At 42.0% G+C, this 16,411-nt stretch overlaps 1 protein-coding gene across 9 annotated transcripts in view; it reads right to left on the bottom strand.

The window, feature by feature from the left end:
* caskin1 (CASK interacting protein 1) overlaps positions 1 to 16,411 on the bottom strand; it is a 647,172-nt gene that overhangs the window by 158,944 nt on the left and 471,817 nt on the right. For all 9 annotated transcript variants that reach the window (XM_043711208.2, XM_087997968.1, XM_043711209.2 and 6 more), the window contains exon 6: positions 14,265 to 14,395. In XM_043711208.2, the coding sequence (XP_043567143.2) occupies positions 14,265 to 14,395 (131 nt within the window). The remainder of the gene's footprint in view (positions 1 to 14,264; positions 14,396 to 16,411) is intronic.

The raw sequence follows: 16,411 nt of genomic DNA, 5'->3' as shown, positions 1-16,411 counted from the left end.
CCAAAGATGCTAAAAAGCTGCAGTTCTGAGGGTCATCAGACTTGAAACAATAAATTACGTTTCTCTGCACAGATGTTGCTCGACCTGCTGAGCTTTTCCAGCAACTTCTGTTTTTGTTAAAAATCTGCAGGTTTAGTACTCAAACCCTGATTAGACTCTTCTTGTACCCAATCCACTGAGGGTGTGCAATAATCCTGTTCACCTCACATTGGGACAGTGCTCGATTACTCAGGCTCTCGAAGGGAGGGAACACAGCATCCTGGATCTGCCCCTGGAGTTCCTGATGCAGGAGGTCCCGAGTAGGAAAGATGTCTTCTAACTGCAGGAGGGGAAGAAATTGAGGAAGACAAAGGCTTAGATAGCTGGGGGCTTTACAGAGTGTGCAGTTCTGGGCATCGCACTGTAGGAAAGATGGGGAGGCTTTGGAGAGAGTGCAAAAGAGATTTACTAGGGTGTTGCCCGGATTGGAATTGTTTAGCGAGAAGGAGAGATCAGATGAACCTGGATTGATTTCGTGACAGCGTCGGAGGCTGAGAATAGGTATAAAATTATGAGGGGCAAGAATAGGGTGGAGTCTTTTTCCCTGGCTGGGAATGCCAAATACTCGGGGCATGGTTTTGAAGTGAGAAGGGGAAAGTTTAAAGAAGATGGGTGAGGCATTTATTTTACATAGAAGGTAGTAAGTGCCTAGCACACGGGATGTAATAGAAGCAGATACAATAGCAACGCTTATGAGATATTTAGACAAACACATGGACAGACAAGGAATAGAGAGAGATACAGACCTTGTGCAGGCAGATGGGATTAGTTTACAATGACAACATGGTCAGCACAGACATGGTGGGCTGAAGGGCCTGTTGCTGAGCTGTACTGTTCTATTTCTGTGTTGGGGCCTTGCTTTGGGGGTTAACAGACAGTTCCTGATTCATGGTAACAAAATAAGGTCAAGTTACTTTTTATTAAATGGAGCTTCAGGATCTTAGACAGTGTTTTAGGGATTGAATTCCATGACTATTTTCATGACTCTGTGAAAAACGTTAATTCTTCACCTGTTAAGTTACCCCTTTCAGTATTTTGTTCATTTGAGTTGTCACTGCAGTTATTCCTGGTTTAATTAGATTAGATTCCCTTCAGTGTGGAAACAGGCCATTTGGCCCAACAAGTCCACACCAACCCTCCGAAGAGTAACCTACCCAGACCCATTTCCCTCTGACTAATATACTTAAAATTATGGGCAATTTAGCATGGCCAATTCACCTGACTTGCATATCTTTGCACTGTGGGAGGAAACCAGAGAACCCGGAGGAAAAACACACAGACATGGGGAGAATGTGCAAACTCCACACAGACAGTCATCCGAAGCAGGAATTGAACCTGAGTCCCTGATGTTGTGAGGCAGCAATGCTAACCACTGGGACACCGTGCCATCCCCACACCCTTTATAACTCATCCCTAATTGTACTTGAGAAGGTGGGTAGGGTATATACCAATAGTTGGTAAGATGTGTCAGAAGGAATTATAGAGTAATGTTTGTGGCGATTGAGAATGTAATGAATTTAAATTCTTCCACCATTAGTTGCAACTGGGGTAGGCTCTTGGTTGTTCTGGAGGGAAGCTCAGGACAGGAGGTAGCATTCTCCTTCTTTTATATTATATTTTCTAACCATTAATAAAGTCAGGTGATAGTCTCATAAACTTTTAATGGAAAGGAGAATTGGCTGGGTATCATAACAGGAAAGTAATTATAGCCTAAGTTCAGAAGCTGAAAGTAACTCTTATTGTTTTCTCATTGTAAGAAGCTGACGTAAGGATTAATTTCAGTGTGACATGTTGACATACAGCTGTAGAGTCATAGAGTCATGCCAACATGACTTCAATTCAATCAGTCCATGCCGACCATAATCCCAAACTAAACTAGTCCCACCTGCCTGCGCTTGACCCATATCCCTCCAAACATTTCTTATTCACGTGCTTATCCAAACGTGCATGCCATACACAAGATTGTTGTGCAATGTCTTGTGGTCAGTACGTCGGTATGTCTTTAAGAGACATGGTATCATAACTATATCAAAGCATGTGATCAGAGTGTATAAAGTTTCCAGACACCGTTTTATTTGGGTTCACTTGAAACATGCATTATTTTAATAGTTAAATAACACTATTAACTGTTATTTAATCGTTTAACTTTAGCCCAGACGTGGTGTGTCTGGGAGATGTAATATTTGCATATATGAGCAACTGTGATAAACACATATTGGATCTTTCAATACCACATTATCTGGATCTAGTTTCTGATGTTATGATAGACAGCATAAGCATCATGTGAGGATATCCTGATGGAGAAAAAACCAGAGCAATTACTAACATAGATTTAAACTTCATGTGGAAAGTCTTTGACACAGGGACTGAGTAACTATTCTGGAAAGTAAAATTCTATAAGTATGATTAAATGAGAAAATTAAAGATTATCACAGAACAAAGAGGCAATTTAATATCCAGTCTCTGCATTTAAAAGCCACTATGAAAAAGAATAAATATTTAACTGCATGCATAATTAAAGGAACTCTAAAAGCAATGAGATGAATGATCTCTCTTACTGAAATATCCTCACTTTATTCTCAGGATGCAAACCTTACTGACGCTGCAACATTTATAGTCTTTCCCCAGCCACGACTGGATTGGGACTGGAGAGGTACCTATAACTGAGAGAGCAGCAGGAGCTTTCCAGTCGGGTGGTATGATTCAAACAGCTTGCTATGAGTCTGGAGTCGCAGGTAAGAATGGCACATCTCCTTCTCTGAAGGGTAGGACTGAATTAGTGACTTTTTATGACAATCTAATAGCTTTGTGAACATTATCAGTGAGATTAGAATTTATTCTAGATTTAGCAATTGATTGAACATTAATTTGCCTGGCTGCCATGTTGGATTCTATCCCAAATGCATTATTCTAGGTGTCAGGATTACTAGTCTGGTGATATTAGCAGTGTGCTACTGTTCTGCTGTAATTAGGTGTCAGCACTGAGGAGGCAGACACAATATTATGCATTTATTTTTAAAATATTCATTAAAATAAAAGGATAACTAGTACTTCCATACACGACTGACTGTCAGCTTGGATCTTCTCTGACATTGGGAGTTTTGGCGGTACATTCTCGTGCTATCTTCTGTAATTTAACTGTTCTCATGGCAATACTTGCACAGAGACAAATGTAATGGAGTCATCACTCCAAATGTATCCTGGGAGTATCACTGAATCTGTTATCAACTACATTGTTAACGTATTACTCTTAATTATCCTCAGCTTCTCCAAAATTCTCATGATGACGCTATATATGTTTTTGAATGAAATTATCTTCCACAAGACAATAATGACCATAATTTATAACAATACTCAAACATCAGGGTATAAAGGAACAGATTAGACCGTAAGTGTTCAGAATAATTCATTTGGATTGTTTGCACATTCATGTTGCACACAAAACCGGTTTTCAGTAAAATTTCAAACCGAGGCCCTGACTTTTGCCATCTTGGAGAATGTCTCTATTACAGTGAAAGTGCTGGAAAAAGTTCTGGAATTCCAAAAACTGCCCGCAATCCTGGCATCTCTCATTTTCATGGGGGTGGGATTGCGAGGGTCCATAGTTCACACATGTGCAATTCCTGGAGACAGTTAGCCAGTTAAATGACCTGTTGTCTCCATTAAAATTGAAGTTTAGAATTCCTGGCATCTGCAGTTCTGAGATTAGACTATACAAGTGTTCACAATACCTAACTTCCTGCTAGCTAGGGTGTCTTTTTCGAGAGTTGAGGTGCCCTGTGGATATGGTACCAGGGCAACTTGAGGATGGGGGTCAGAGATCCTTGAGGGAGAGATGTCATGTTTTCTTTGGAAGTAGGGTCAGAGATCCTTCAAAGGGGGGTCAGGTGCCTTTTGGGATTGTGTAGAAGGTTGTGTATAAAAGATGCAGAAACAACTTGGAGTTGTTTCAACTATTCACCACTTGCGAAGATGGGTCAACCAGCCAAGATGAGTCAATAATTGTTAATCTGTCATAAGCTTCAATAAGTGTCAAAATGCTCTTAATTAAAAAGAATGTTATTCTCAATATAATCTACAATATATGCTTTCAATAATGTAACTATGTGCAAGGGTTGTAGTGGATACTCAATGAGTTGGAATTGTAGTTGAAGGCAAAAGATTAATGGGTGGAGTCAGGCACTATTTGGGTATTTGGGTATGAGGAGCCATGTGAAATGAGGAGATAAATTAGGTTGCATTGATTGGCATGGGGGGGTGTATGGGAACAATGAAGTGGGATGAGGAGTAAGGGCTGAGGGAACGTTTATATTTCTACTTTGTTGAAGAGCTAAGGTGCTCCTTTGGATCTGTTCCTGGGTCACCTTTTGGAATTGTGAAACAATATGCTGGTGCGTAAATAGTGCATAACTTCAAAGGAACTGATAGAGTTAGTAAAGAACTCTCCAAAAACTAAGTGACATTAAAGAAAACAGTGCAAAGTGTTTCATGGGATCTGTTCACAAAAACCAACCATTGTAAGATTTGTGTGGCATGACTATTTTCCCAAAATATCATTTTACAATGAGGTACCTCTTAAGCCAACATTTTAATGGTCAGCTCTAACTGCTTATTAAATGGACATCAGAGATTAGGCACTGTGAAATGTTTTTTTTTCAATAATGGATTGATTGACAGAATTTCACTTTATTTACTCTCGTTTTCTCATCAATGAGACAGTGTGTTTTTCCGTTACTAACGTCATCAATAGATGCTGCCAGCATGCTTCCTGGGGTCTTCCCATGATGGATACTGGGTGAGTTGGCATGGAGATGGAGGAGCAAGGGATGACAGTTGGGGGCAGTATGGGTTGGTATGGGATGACATTGAGATCATAAAGAGCAATTGGGATGATTGGGGTAGCGGGTGGCATAGATGGTGTAAGGGGCTATGGGGGATGGTTAGGTGGGCATATGATGTCTTAAATGGGGCATGAGGAGCATGGGGTTGGATGAAGGAGAGGGAGCAGGAGGGATGTTTTATGTTTTAGTCTTTAGTTTCAAACTTTTACCACAGTTCTGGAGTCCAAGTATCTCAATGCAACTTCCAGTCCAGCCTGCCTCACCCCTGACCAAACATGCAGAAGTGCAGCCTGCCATTCTGATAGGATAAACCCTGGTTTCACAAAGCTGACCTATCTCCAAGACTCAAACTAGGAGCAAAAATCAGAAGTAACACCTGCCAGGACAGTATTCAGGGGAATAGCAGAGAAGCTCCCACCCGTATGTCCTGGCCAATGTTTATCCCTCAACTTCAAATTCACTCATTCGCACCTCAGTGTTTGAAGGATCATCCTGTGTGTCAATTGGGTGCTGTGGTCCCTTCATGATAACAAAAACAACCCTTCAAAAGTACTGCATTGGTGTAACGTGCATTGAGATGTCCAGAGGTTGTGCAAGGTGCTATAGAAAGGCATAATATTTCTTTCATGATTTGGAGATGTCAGTGTTGGACTGGGGTGTACAAAGTTAAAAATCACACAATACCAGGTGATAGTCCAACAGGTTTATTTGGAAGCACTAGCTTTCGGAGCGCTGCTCCTTCATCAGGTGGTAGTGGAGCCAAAAGTTATTGCTTCCAAATAAATCTGTTGGATTATAAACTAGTGTTGTGTGATTTTTAACTTTATTTCTTTCATGTTATGTTATTTCTGAAAAACCCAAATCGGTAACTCAGCTGCATGCGATATTGACTCGGTGAAATCCCTGCAATCAGGACTGACATGTATAAGTAGGAGGCTAGGACCTGGAGGACAGCCACAACTTCTTTCAGTGGCGTTTGCAAGAGAGCAACTGGACCCTGGACTTTTACTGGCTATAATGTCATGCAAGGGTCTAGATTAGAGTGGTGCTGGAAAAGCACAGCAGGTCAGGTAGCATCTGAAGAGCAGGAAAATCGACGTTTCGGGCGAAAGCCCTTCATCAGGAATACAGGCAGAGTGCCTGCAGAATGGAGAGATCATTCATCTCTCCACTCTGCAGGCTCCCTGCCTCTATTCCTGATGAAGGGCTTGTGCCCGAAACGCCGATTTTCCTGCTCTTCAGATGCTACCTGACCTGCTGTGCTTTTCCAGCACCACTCTAATCTAGACTCTGGTTTCCAGCATCTGCAGTCCTTGTTTTTACCTTTTACATAATGTCATGCCAACCCAATCGTTTCTAGCAAATGTCACCAGCACTTTTCTGTCCCCAACACATTTTGCTGATTGTTCCATCTCAAAAACTTACAGCTTCCAGCCACCATGCATCTCTATTCATTCATCATTCATATCTAAAAAGCATCTTACACTCCTGCACATCCTATTATTTTCCTTCTCGTGGGGATTTCACTTTCCATTAACTCTACTTTCAGTTAAAAGTGTATTTTTAAAACATTGCGACAGCAAATTGTAACATTGGAATGCAAAGTGCGTGCAAAATTCTGACTGACTATCTGTTTATACAGGAGGAGCAGGGACAGAAAGGTGCCACAATCAGCCATCATGCACAATTTGGAATCCTGTCAATATTGTAGCAGGTCGTGGATGGAATTGAGTGACAGCATCATCAGTTTGACACACTCGACTGTCTGAATCAACACTGTTACATCAGTCGGCTGTACAAGTTTGCCGTCCTGTATGAAAGAAAAAGCAATTTGCCTCTGACTCAGGGAGAAAAGTACGGTTTGGTGATTAGAGGATGCCTGACAACATCTGCGTTGCAAATGGCAGAGAACTGTGACAGTAATCTCACTGGCAAAGAGGTGCGGCTCCTCAGAGTTTCGAGGGGTTACATGACAACCAGTCAGGATTGATGACACAACAAAAGACATCGTTAGCTCTGCATGCTCCGGCAACTCAGTGGGCAACACTCTGACTTCTGAGGCCAGTGATTTAGGGGAAAAAGAATTGGAAGGAAGTGCTGAGGGATCTGTGGTGCTTGTTTAAACATTGACAGTGAGCTCTTCTCCCTGATATCCTGACTAGTACTAATCCCTTTGATCAACAGATTATCTGGTCATTATCACAATGCTGTTTGTGAGACCTTACTGCGTGCAAATCGATTGCTGTGTTTCCTACAATTGAACCACATTTCAAAATGATTGGTTGTAAAGCACTTTCAAATGTACTGACATTGCAAAAGGTGCTACAGAAATACAAGCTGTCTTCTTTTGGTTTTGGGTGTACTGTGAAGGTTTGCTTCTTTGTAAATGTTGCCATGTTGATGTTTGAAGGGGACAGTGCAGGTATTCCGGTCTCGATAGGATTCAATCTTCACTCTGTTAAGTTTGCCAAATCCAGGCTCAATCAAACACCTGGTTGCTCATCCATTTGAAGAATTACACAACAGAAGTGGCTCAGTGTCCTGCTCCGTGTCAGTGCTCACTACCAAACAAAACAAAATCAATCTGAAGCTCTTTCAAAACCCATACCACAATAATATGAATGGCTTGCAATTATATATCACTTTTAATGCAATAAGATGTTCCAGGGCACTTTGCAGGATGACTCAGGCAATGATTGATACCTGTAGCCAGAAGAGATAATGGATGATTGGCTCAAAGATTGGTCAGAGTTCTGTTTGAAGGAACATCATAAAAGTGGAGAGGGTGGAGAGTGGTTCGGAAGGGAAACACATACAAAGAACAAAGAACAGTACAACACAGGAACAGGCCCTCCAGCCACCAAGACTGTGCCAACACATAACACCTTTCTAAAGTAAAAAGCTTTTGCCTCTACTCAGTCATTATCTCTTTATTCCCTGCCTATTCATATATCTGCCAAGCTACTTCTTAAATGTTGCTATTGTATCTGTCTCCACCACCTCCAATCCCATATGTCAAAAAACTTGCCTCTCGTGTCTCTTTTGAACTTACCCCTTTTACCTTATCTGTTTCTACCTTGGGAAAAAGACTTTGACTATCCATTCTATCCATGCCCTTCATAATTTTGTAAATTCCTAACAGGTGGCCCCTTGCCCTCCAATGTTCAAATGAAAGCAAAGCAAGTTTGTTCAAACTCTCCTCACAGCTAATACCCTTAAACCATGCAACAGTTTCTATATCCTTTGCATAGCCTCCACACCCTTCTGGTAGGGTAGTGACCAGAACTGTACACTTTTTCAAATGGAGCCTAACTAAATTTCTATACAGTTGCAACATGTCTTGCTCATTTTTATACTCTGTGTCCTGACCAATGAAGGCAAGCATGGCAAATGTCCTCTTGGCCACCTTGTCCACTGTATTGCTACTTTCAAAGAATGGTAGACCTGTGCACGTGGATCCATCTGTATGCTGATGCTACTACGGGTTCTGCCATTTACTGTCTACTTTCCCCTTACATTGGATCTTCCAAATCATTTGAAAGATTTGTTTGTCTGGAGTAACATCCATCTTCCATTCCTCCTTCCAAGTCTCCAGCCTCTCTATACCCTGCTGTATCATCTGGCAATCCTCCTCACTATCCACATCACTCCTCAATCTTTGTGCCATCTGCAAACTCACTAATCAGGCCACCTGCACTCTCTTCCAAATCATTTATATATATATATTACAGACAACAGGGGTCCCACCATCGATCCCTGTGGAACCTACAGGTCACAGATCTCCAGTCAAAAAAAAATACCCTTTCACCACTACTCTGTCTTCTATGATTAAGCCAATTCTGTGTCTATCTTACCAGCTCACTGCAGATCCCATGAGTCTTCATCTTTTGGATAAGCATGCCAATGAGAGATCTTGTCAAAGGCCTTGCTAAGGACAACATCTACCACCCTGCCCTCAGCAATCACCTTTGTCACTTGCTCAAAACTTTCAGTCCAGTTTGTGAGACATGAACTTCCTGCACAAAGCCATCACTAATAATCCATACTTTTCCAACTGTGAGTAAATTCTATCCCTAAGAATCTTCTCCAATATTTTCCCTACCACCGATGTAAGGCTCACCAGCCTTAATTTTGCAGGATTATCCTTGTTGCCTTTCTTAAACAAAAGAACAATGTTGGCTATTCTCCGGTCCTCTGGAGCTTGCCTGTGACTGAAGAGGATGCAAAGATTTCATAAATGACCTCAGTATTTTGAATATCTCATTTAATTTGGTAAAACTCCAAGTTTTTTGCCTGTCCGTTTAGAAATGGAGATCAACTGTACTCTGCATTCCTACAAATCTGCATGCTTCATCCTTTCAGAGATCTGAAATATCACCTCAGAAGCTTTGGTATCCATTTGAGAAGGTAGGTAGAGTGTCTGCTTGATTTCTGAAGGACAGCACCTCTGACAATACAGCACTCCATGATTTCCACACCAAACTGCCAACCCAGAGCATGTACTCACATCTCAAATATAAACCCTCCAGCTTTATGGCTCAATATTGAGCGTGCAATCTTTGAGTGGGGAGTGACAGTCAATGTTCACAGGTTTGGTTCTCCTATCTCTACATGAACAAACTTTCTCAACTAGATAGAGTGATCCTGATCAAAATCAGTTTCTCTTCAGCCCAAGTGCGATGCTGAACATTGTTTTTATTTTAATGCTGTTCCAAGTTGGTACTTTGGAGAACTGTTTTGTATAGTAGCAGTCTCATAGAAGACATTATCTCTCCAATCATCAGAAGTGATACGTATTATAAAATGAGAAATTGAGTCTATTATGAATCATTAAAAGACAGGCACAGCAGTTGGTGTAAAATCTGTATTGCTATCGCCCTGAGTCTCTAATCCCTGCTCCCTTAGTGATTTCAATCTGCAATCTGCTCTTGGATACTTACATGACCATTTGCCCTTAATTATAGCAAAATCTAACAGTAAATGCAGCCTGATGCGACACTATCATAACCATCTAAAATGGATGTATTATACACTGAACATACATACAGCTGCTAATGCATTTATTTAAATAGACTTATAAACACAAATCATTTGGTTAAATATAGAGAGCAATATTAAATAAATACAACAAGCAAACCTTCATCAATTAACTACCCTTCTTAAAAAATGCATCAGTCATAAAATACAAGTCATAAAATTGTCATTTAGATTTTTCAAGATAAAATTCTAATTACTGGCAAAGCAAATTAAGTAGTTGTGTTGCCTAGTACCAGTTTTCATGTCTGTGAAAAAATTGTTAGTGGTGCAATGTTTATAGATGCTGCATTATTTTGCATGTAGGTTTCCAGATAAGTAATACTAAACCATAATCAACAATGACTTTGGATAAAAATGCAAAGCAAGCTCAACTCGATCTACACAATCTGGTCAGCAGAAACTTTTGTGTGTACCTAATGGTATTTGTGCAATGCACAAGTTAGGAGAAAGTGAGGACTGCAGATGCTGGAGATCAGAGCTGAAAATGTGTTGCTGGAAAAGCGCAGCAGGTCAGGCAGCATCCAAGGAACAGGAGAATCGACGTTTCGGGCATGAGCCCTTCTTCAGGAATGAGGAAAATGTGCCAAGCAGGCTAAGATAAAAGGTAGGGAGGAGGGACTTGGGGGAGGGGCGTTGGGGTGTTGGAAATGCGATAGATGGAAGGAGGTTAAGGTGAGGTTGATAGGCCGGAGTGGGGGTGTGGGGCGGAGAGGTCAGGAAGAAGATTGCAGGTTAGGAAGGTGGTGCTGAGTTCGAGGGTTGGGGCTGAGACAAGGTGGGGGTAGGGGAAATGAGGAAACTGGAGAAATCTGAGTTCTCCAGTTTCCTATTTCCCCTCCCTCCCACCTTGTCTCAGTCCCAACCCTCGAACTCAGCACCACCTTCCTAACCTGCAATCTTCTTCCTGACCTCTCCGCCCCCACCCCCACTCCGGCCTATCACCCTCACCTTAACCTCCTTCCACCTATCGCATTTCCAACGCCCCTCCCCCAAGTCCCTCCTCCTGCTTGGCACACTCTCCTCATTCCTGAAGAAGGGCTCATGCCCGAAACGTCGATTCTCCTGCTCCTTGGATGCTGACTGACCTGCTGCGCTTTTCCAGCAACACATTTTCAGCAATGCACAAGTTACCCAAAAAATTACCTTTATGTCGCTCCTTTGAAAATGCAGAATGCCCCAGAGCGTTTCATAGCAGCATTATCACAAAACGTTTGACAAACAGCTACGTAAGGCAGTTAAATCAAAAGCTATGCTAAAGGGGCATCATGAATGAAGAGGGAGTAAATTTCATGAGGTAAGGGCCCTAGCAGCTGAAAGCATGAACACCAAAAAGGTGGAGCGATCAAAATCAGCCCTGAACAGAATGAGACCAGTGCAAAGAACTAGGAAGACTGTTTGATGTTCCAGAGGTGGGAGGCGGTTGAAGCCATGTAAGAATGACACACATTTTTTAAAATGGGGCATTGTTGGATTTGCAAGACAGCACAGGGACGATGGGCGAATGGAACTTGGCGTTAGTTAGGGCCCAAATAGAAGAGTTTTCAATGTGCTCAAGTTTATTTAAGATGAAAGACGGGCCAGAAAGCACTGGAATAGTCTGGCTTTCAACCAGTGCTTCCTCCACATTCTTTTGGATAACGTAAATTTAACCTTTAAAGTTTACAATTAATCTGGAATCAATTGCTTTTTGTTCAAGAGTGTTTCAAACTGTTTGTAAGAGAAGGCGTCTCTTCAATTCACTCCAGTAAGGTCTGGCTATACCCTATTCCCACCCCCCCCCCCCCCCACCCCGTTTCAGTCTCACTGACCTGTGAAAATAGTTTCTCTCTCTATTGACCCTATCTGCCACCCTTAATCACTGGGAAACCTCAATCTAATCACATGTATCCTTCCTTTGTGAGGTGATCAATTTGCATCCCAACCAAAGGAGCAAGTATAGGCCATGTGCATCTCGATTCTGGTCCAACATTCACTAAGCACATGGTTGATCCGATTGTGGCCTTCCCTCTGATTTCCCGCTTGGCTCCCATAATCCTGGACTCCTTCATAGACCAACAATTGGTCTTATTCAGTCTTGAATATATTCAATGAGCCAATGTTCTTGAGGATATTCAATGAACAAACAGCCCTCTGGTCCAAAAAAGTTCTCCTCACTTCTGTCTTATATGGGAGACTATATGACACCTCTTATGCTGAAACTGTGTTTGCCAATTGTAGATGCCTTCACAAGGAGAGACACTCTCCCAACATGATACTGGTCAAGCTCATTAATTACACAGCTTACAAAATTCTTGCCTCCTTACACATTGTCCAATTATCCACATTAAAATCCATTCTCCATCATTTCCCGCTCTTCTCAGCACCTTCTGTAAAAATTGGTCAGATCCACTCCAATCCTGTCCATGTCATCAGTAACGACACACTAAGTTTAATATTGGTGTCAACAATAAGATAGTATTTGCAATGCAGCGGGAATGTCCCGACTGCTGAGCCAGGATGCCCAGATTGAAGTCACACCTGTTCCAAAGGTGTGTAACACCATCTCTGAGGTGCTATATAAGGGCCTCTTGTGGTGCAGTGGTTGTAGTAAATATTACAATCAGAACTATCTCGGTCTTCAATTTTAGTTATTGAAAATACAATGAGCAAGGGTCAAGCCCGTAATGCTTTGTGTGCATGTATTGATTACTGATTAGTTACCACTGGGCAGATTTTTTTCTTTGGAAGCTAACTGTCATGGCATGTCCAAAATGCAGGAGGAACCCACACTCAATGTTAGGTCAGATTTTGGATGCCGTATTTAGAAGGAGCACCACCAAACCTCTACTCATCATCACCAGTCACTCCTGGAGATGACAGAGACCAGGCAAAAAATGGTACCTCCTGCAGATTCTTCAGGAGCGAAGGATGTTCTTTTCTCTCTGGTTGGCAAGAAGAGGCCATCTTGAGTGACAAAGCAGCTTGGGAAGAGGCGGTTGCAGAGGTCAATGCCTGTGGAAGCCCAAGATAATCCAGCTCCAGTCCTGTAAAGGGACGAACGGTTCACACTTGCTCTGCCAAGGTATGTGCCACCGTCCAGTCAATCCTTCTTGTGAGTGAGCTATTGCCAGGTTGCTACTGATGAGGATTGCAACACAGGAGGATGGAAGCCTCATATGCAGTCACATCCATTATTTCAGTTACCAGTGTAGCATTACTGACACTGCAGTGCCTTTCATACACCAACCAGAGATCACATGTGAAATTTAAAAGGAACTGTTACAATCAACAGCATCATCAGGTCACCAACCTTTCATCACAACCAGGAAAACCAGCACAGCTTATAGCTGGATACTAAAAGCCTGCATGGGACAAGAACACAGCCACAAAAGGTGCCCCTTTGAGTTCACATGAGCAAGCTTGTTGGGCTTCACTTGTAACACTGTAAACATTTAACCACAACACATGAGACTGCATATGACTGTGAGAGGCTCATCCTGAATGCCAAGCATTTGTGCACAGAAATAGCTTGGGTTGTGGGTCCTGATGAAGAGTTCTTCCCGAAACATTGACTCTCCTGCTCCTCAGCTGCTGCTTGACCTGCTGTGCTTTTTCCAGCTCCACATTTTATCGACTCTGGGTTACAAAGGAGCCAAATAACTAAAGAAATGGGTACTCACCCAGGAGGTCTATCCCCTGGGTACACACCTCACATATACCCAGTTGGGTTTGTGGACAGAAGTCTTTCCTGTTGCTTGCTTACAAAACCACAATGCCTGGCGTGTTACAAATATTTATGACGTGCGAATGAATGCACATCAGGCAAACCCAACCTACCTGAAAACCTCAGAGTCTAACAGCAAAAGGTTAAGCAGACACCAGGTAAATCAATGTGTTGCGTCCTTCTTAATCAGGTAGGTTAGCCTGAAAAATTCAGCCTATCCCTTCTGTCCTACACACCTTGGGTACACAGAAATCCAAAGAAACATGAGAGGTTGGAGTAAGTATCGGTCAGCAGCACATTCTAATAGGCCATAATAAAAAGCAAGGATACTGGAAATCTAAAATAAAAACAGAATATGCTGGAGAAAGTCAACAGGACAGGCAGCATCTGTGCAGAGCGAAACAGAGCTTTGAGTCCAATATAACTCACCTTCACAAGAAAACGTTATAACATTGGGTAATGTAATAAGAGACTCTTGAATTTATTACCTCAATATCAACAATTAATCTTCCATTTATCTTTGATTGTTACTAATTGGTTTTCGAGTGACAGTTTAGCAGGAGGAGACAAAAAAAGACCACCTTGAAACTACTTCAAAAGCCTTGAAGGGAAATATAATAGGAAACATGGTGGAGGGAGCTAACCTTATTATGTCGATATGTCCATTCTTGGCAGCGAGGTGTAGAGGGCTGGTTCCATTGGGATCGGTGATGTCCCCAGGCTTTGCTTCAAGAAGAGCAGCACACATGTTACTGCTTAGGAGTAACTGTACCACCTGAATGAAACATCCGAGAGATTCAGTGAGCACTAACATTCGAATAACCAACATATCAATCAAAGAACTGACAACAATTTCTATTTATATAGAGCAGTAAAATGTCCTATGTGTTAACGTCTGGTCATTTTGTTTAGGGTTGTTGATGTCTTTGTTTAATGTCAGAGAATCAGGTGGTGGATGTTAACTGACTTTGAGTACGTATAAAACAGTAACAGCTTCCCAGTAACTTGGGAGTCAGATGAGGGAGTTTGAATTGAGCTGGTCAATAAACTATTCTCAAGTTGGGACAGGGATACAAACAGTTCACAGAGAAATATTAACATGTTAAGCAAGTGGGCAAAAAGCTGGCAAATGGGGCATAATGTGAGAAAATGTAAAGTTGTTCATTTTGGAAGGGACAACAAAAGAACAGAATATTATTTAAAAGGAGAAAAATAGCAGAAAGCTGCAACACAAAGGGATTTGGGGATATTTGTACATGAAACACAGAAAGCTAGCACACAGGTGCAGCAGGTGATCAGGAAGGCTAATGGAAGGTTGCCCCTTATTTCAAGGCAGTGGAGTATCAGTGTAGGCAAGTCTTACTGCAACATTGAAAGGTATTGGTGAGACGACATCTCGAGCACTGTTGGTACCTTTATTTAAGGAAAGATATCATTTCATTAGAAGCAGTTCAGAGAAGGTTCACTAGGATGATCCCCGGTATAGGGGGATTGTCTTGTAAACAAAGGCGAAACAGGTTGGGACTCTACTCACCAGAGTTTAGAAGAATGAGAGGTGATCTCATTGAAACATTGAGGATTCTTAAGGAGCTTGACAGGGTAAATGCTGAGAGAATGTTTCCTCTCCTGGGAGAGACTAGGACCAGAGGGCAGTCTCAGAATAAAGGGTGCCAATTTAGTTTAAATGAAGAGGAATTGCTTCTCTTAGAGAGTTGTAAGTTATTGGAACTCCTGGTCATAGAGAGCTGTGGGGGAAGAGTCCTTGTTTATATTTAATCAGATATTTGATCAGAAGGGGAATCAAGGGTTACAGGGAAAATGCAAGAAAATGGATATGAGGAAAGTCGGATCAGCCATGATCCTACTTAATGGCGGATCCGGCTCGAGGGGCCAAATGGCCTACTCCTGTTCCTACTTCTTATTGAGACTAACCGTCTTCTCACAAAGAAAAATGAATACGTCCTAGCTTCCAATTGGCTTGGATACTAATAACACCTAAGTTTCTTCTAAGGAACAATAAGCAAACCAAATTTCATATTGAGCAACATGAGGCATTTGAAAGCTTGATCAAAAGGTAGGCTTGAAAATGAGGAAGATGTTTAAGGAGGGAGATCCAGAATGTGGCTTTGACGGCTAAAGGTTGAGCAATTAAAATCGGAGAATGGAAAATGAGAGGTGAGAAAGGCCTGGCCTGCTAGGTGTATCTTGGATGGTAAGCCAGGAATGTTCTTTTGTAATTGTCATGGTAACAAGGTTTGGTGTGCAGACGGAGCTCATGTATATCGCTCAGATTACTGCATTATTAAGTAAGCTCATCCATAAAGCTATGAATTGCTGAGCTCTAAGACATTTCCTGTGGATTTCCTGCAGAAAAGCCCTGAATTGTTGGTTGGTCTGGAACATGATGGCCACGGTTTCTGAGTATACTGCAGGTACCATCACTTGGTGTGGTATCATAACTTGGTGTGGAACCTGTTGCCAGGCTGATAGGTTTCACAGCTCAGAGACAGTTCACAGCTAAGAGGTTACCGAAGTAGGAGCTGAAAAAAATGTGTTGCTGGAAAAGTGCAGCAGGTCAGGAATCTTCCTGAAGAAGGGCTTATGCCCGAAACGTCGATTCTTCTGCTCCTCGGATGCTGCCTGACCTGCTGCACTTTTCCAGCAACACATTTTTCAGCTCTGATCTCCAACATCTGCAGTCCTCACTTTCTCCCCGTTACCGAAGTAGGACACATGTATCAACACTAGTACCTCAGATCTGAGGTGTATAAAAAGAAAACAGAACACATGC

The sequence above is a fragment of the Chiloscyllium plagiosum genome, unplaced genomic scaffold (assembly GCF_037043375.1).
Source record: "Chiloscyllium plagiosum isolate Xiang-an unplaced genomic scaffold, Cpla_swu_hap1 HiC_scaffold_20, whole genome shotgun sequence".
Lineage (NCBI taxonomy): Eukaryota > Metazoa > Chordata > Chondrichthyes > Orectolobiformes > Hemiscylliidae > Chiloscyllium > Chiloscyllium plagiosum.
The sequence above is the reverse complement of the archived record's forward strand: the minus strand, read 5'-3'. Positions and strand labels throughout refer to the sequence as shown.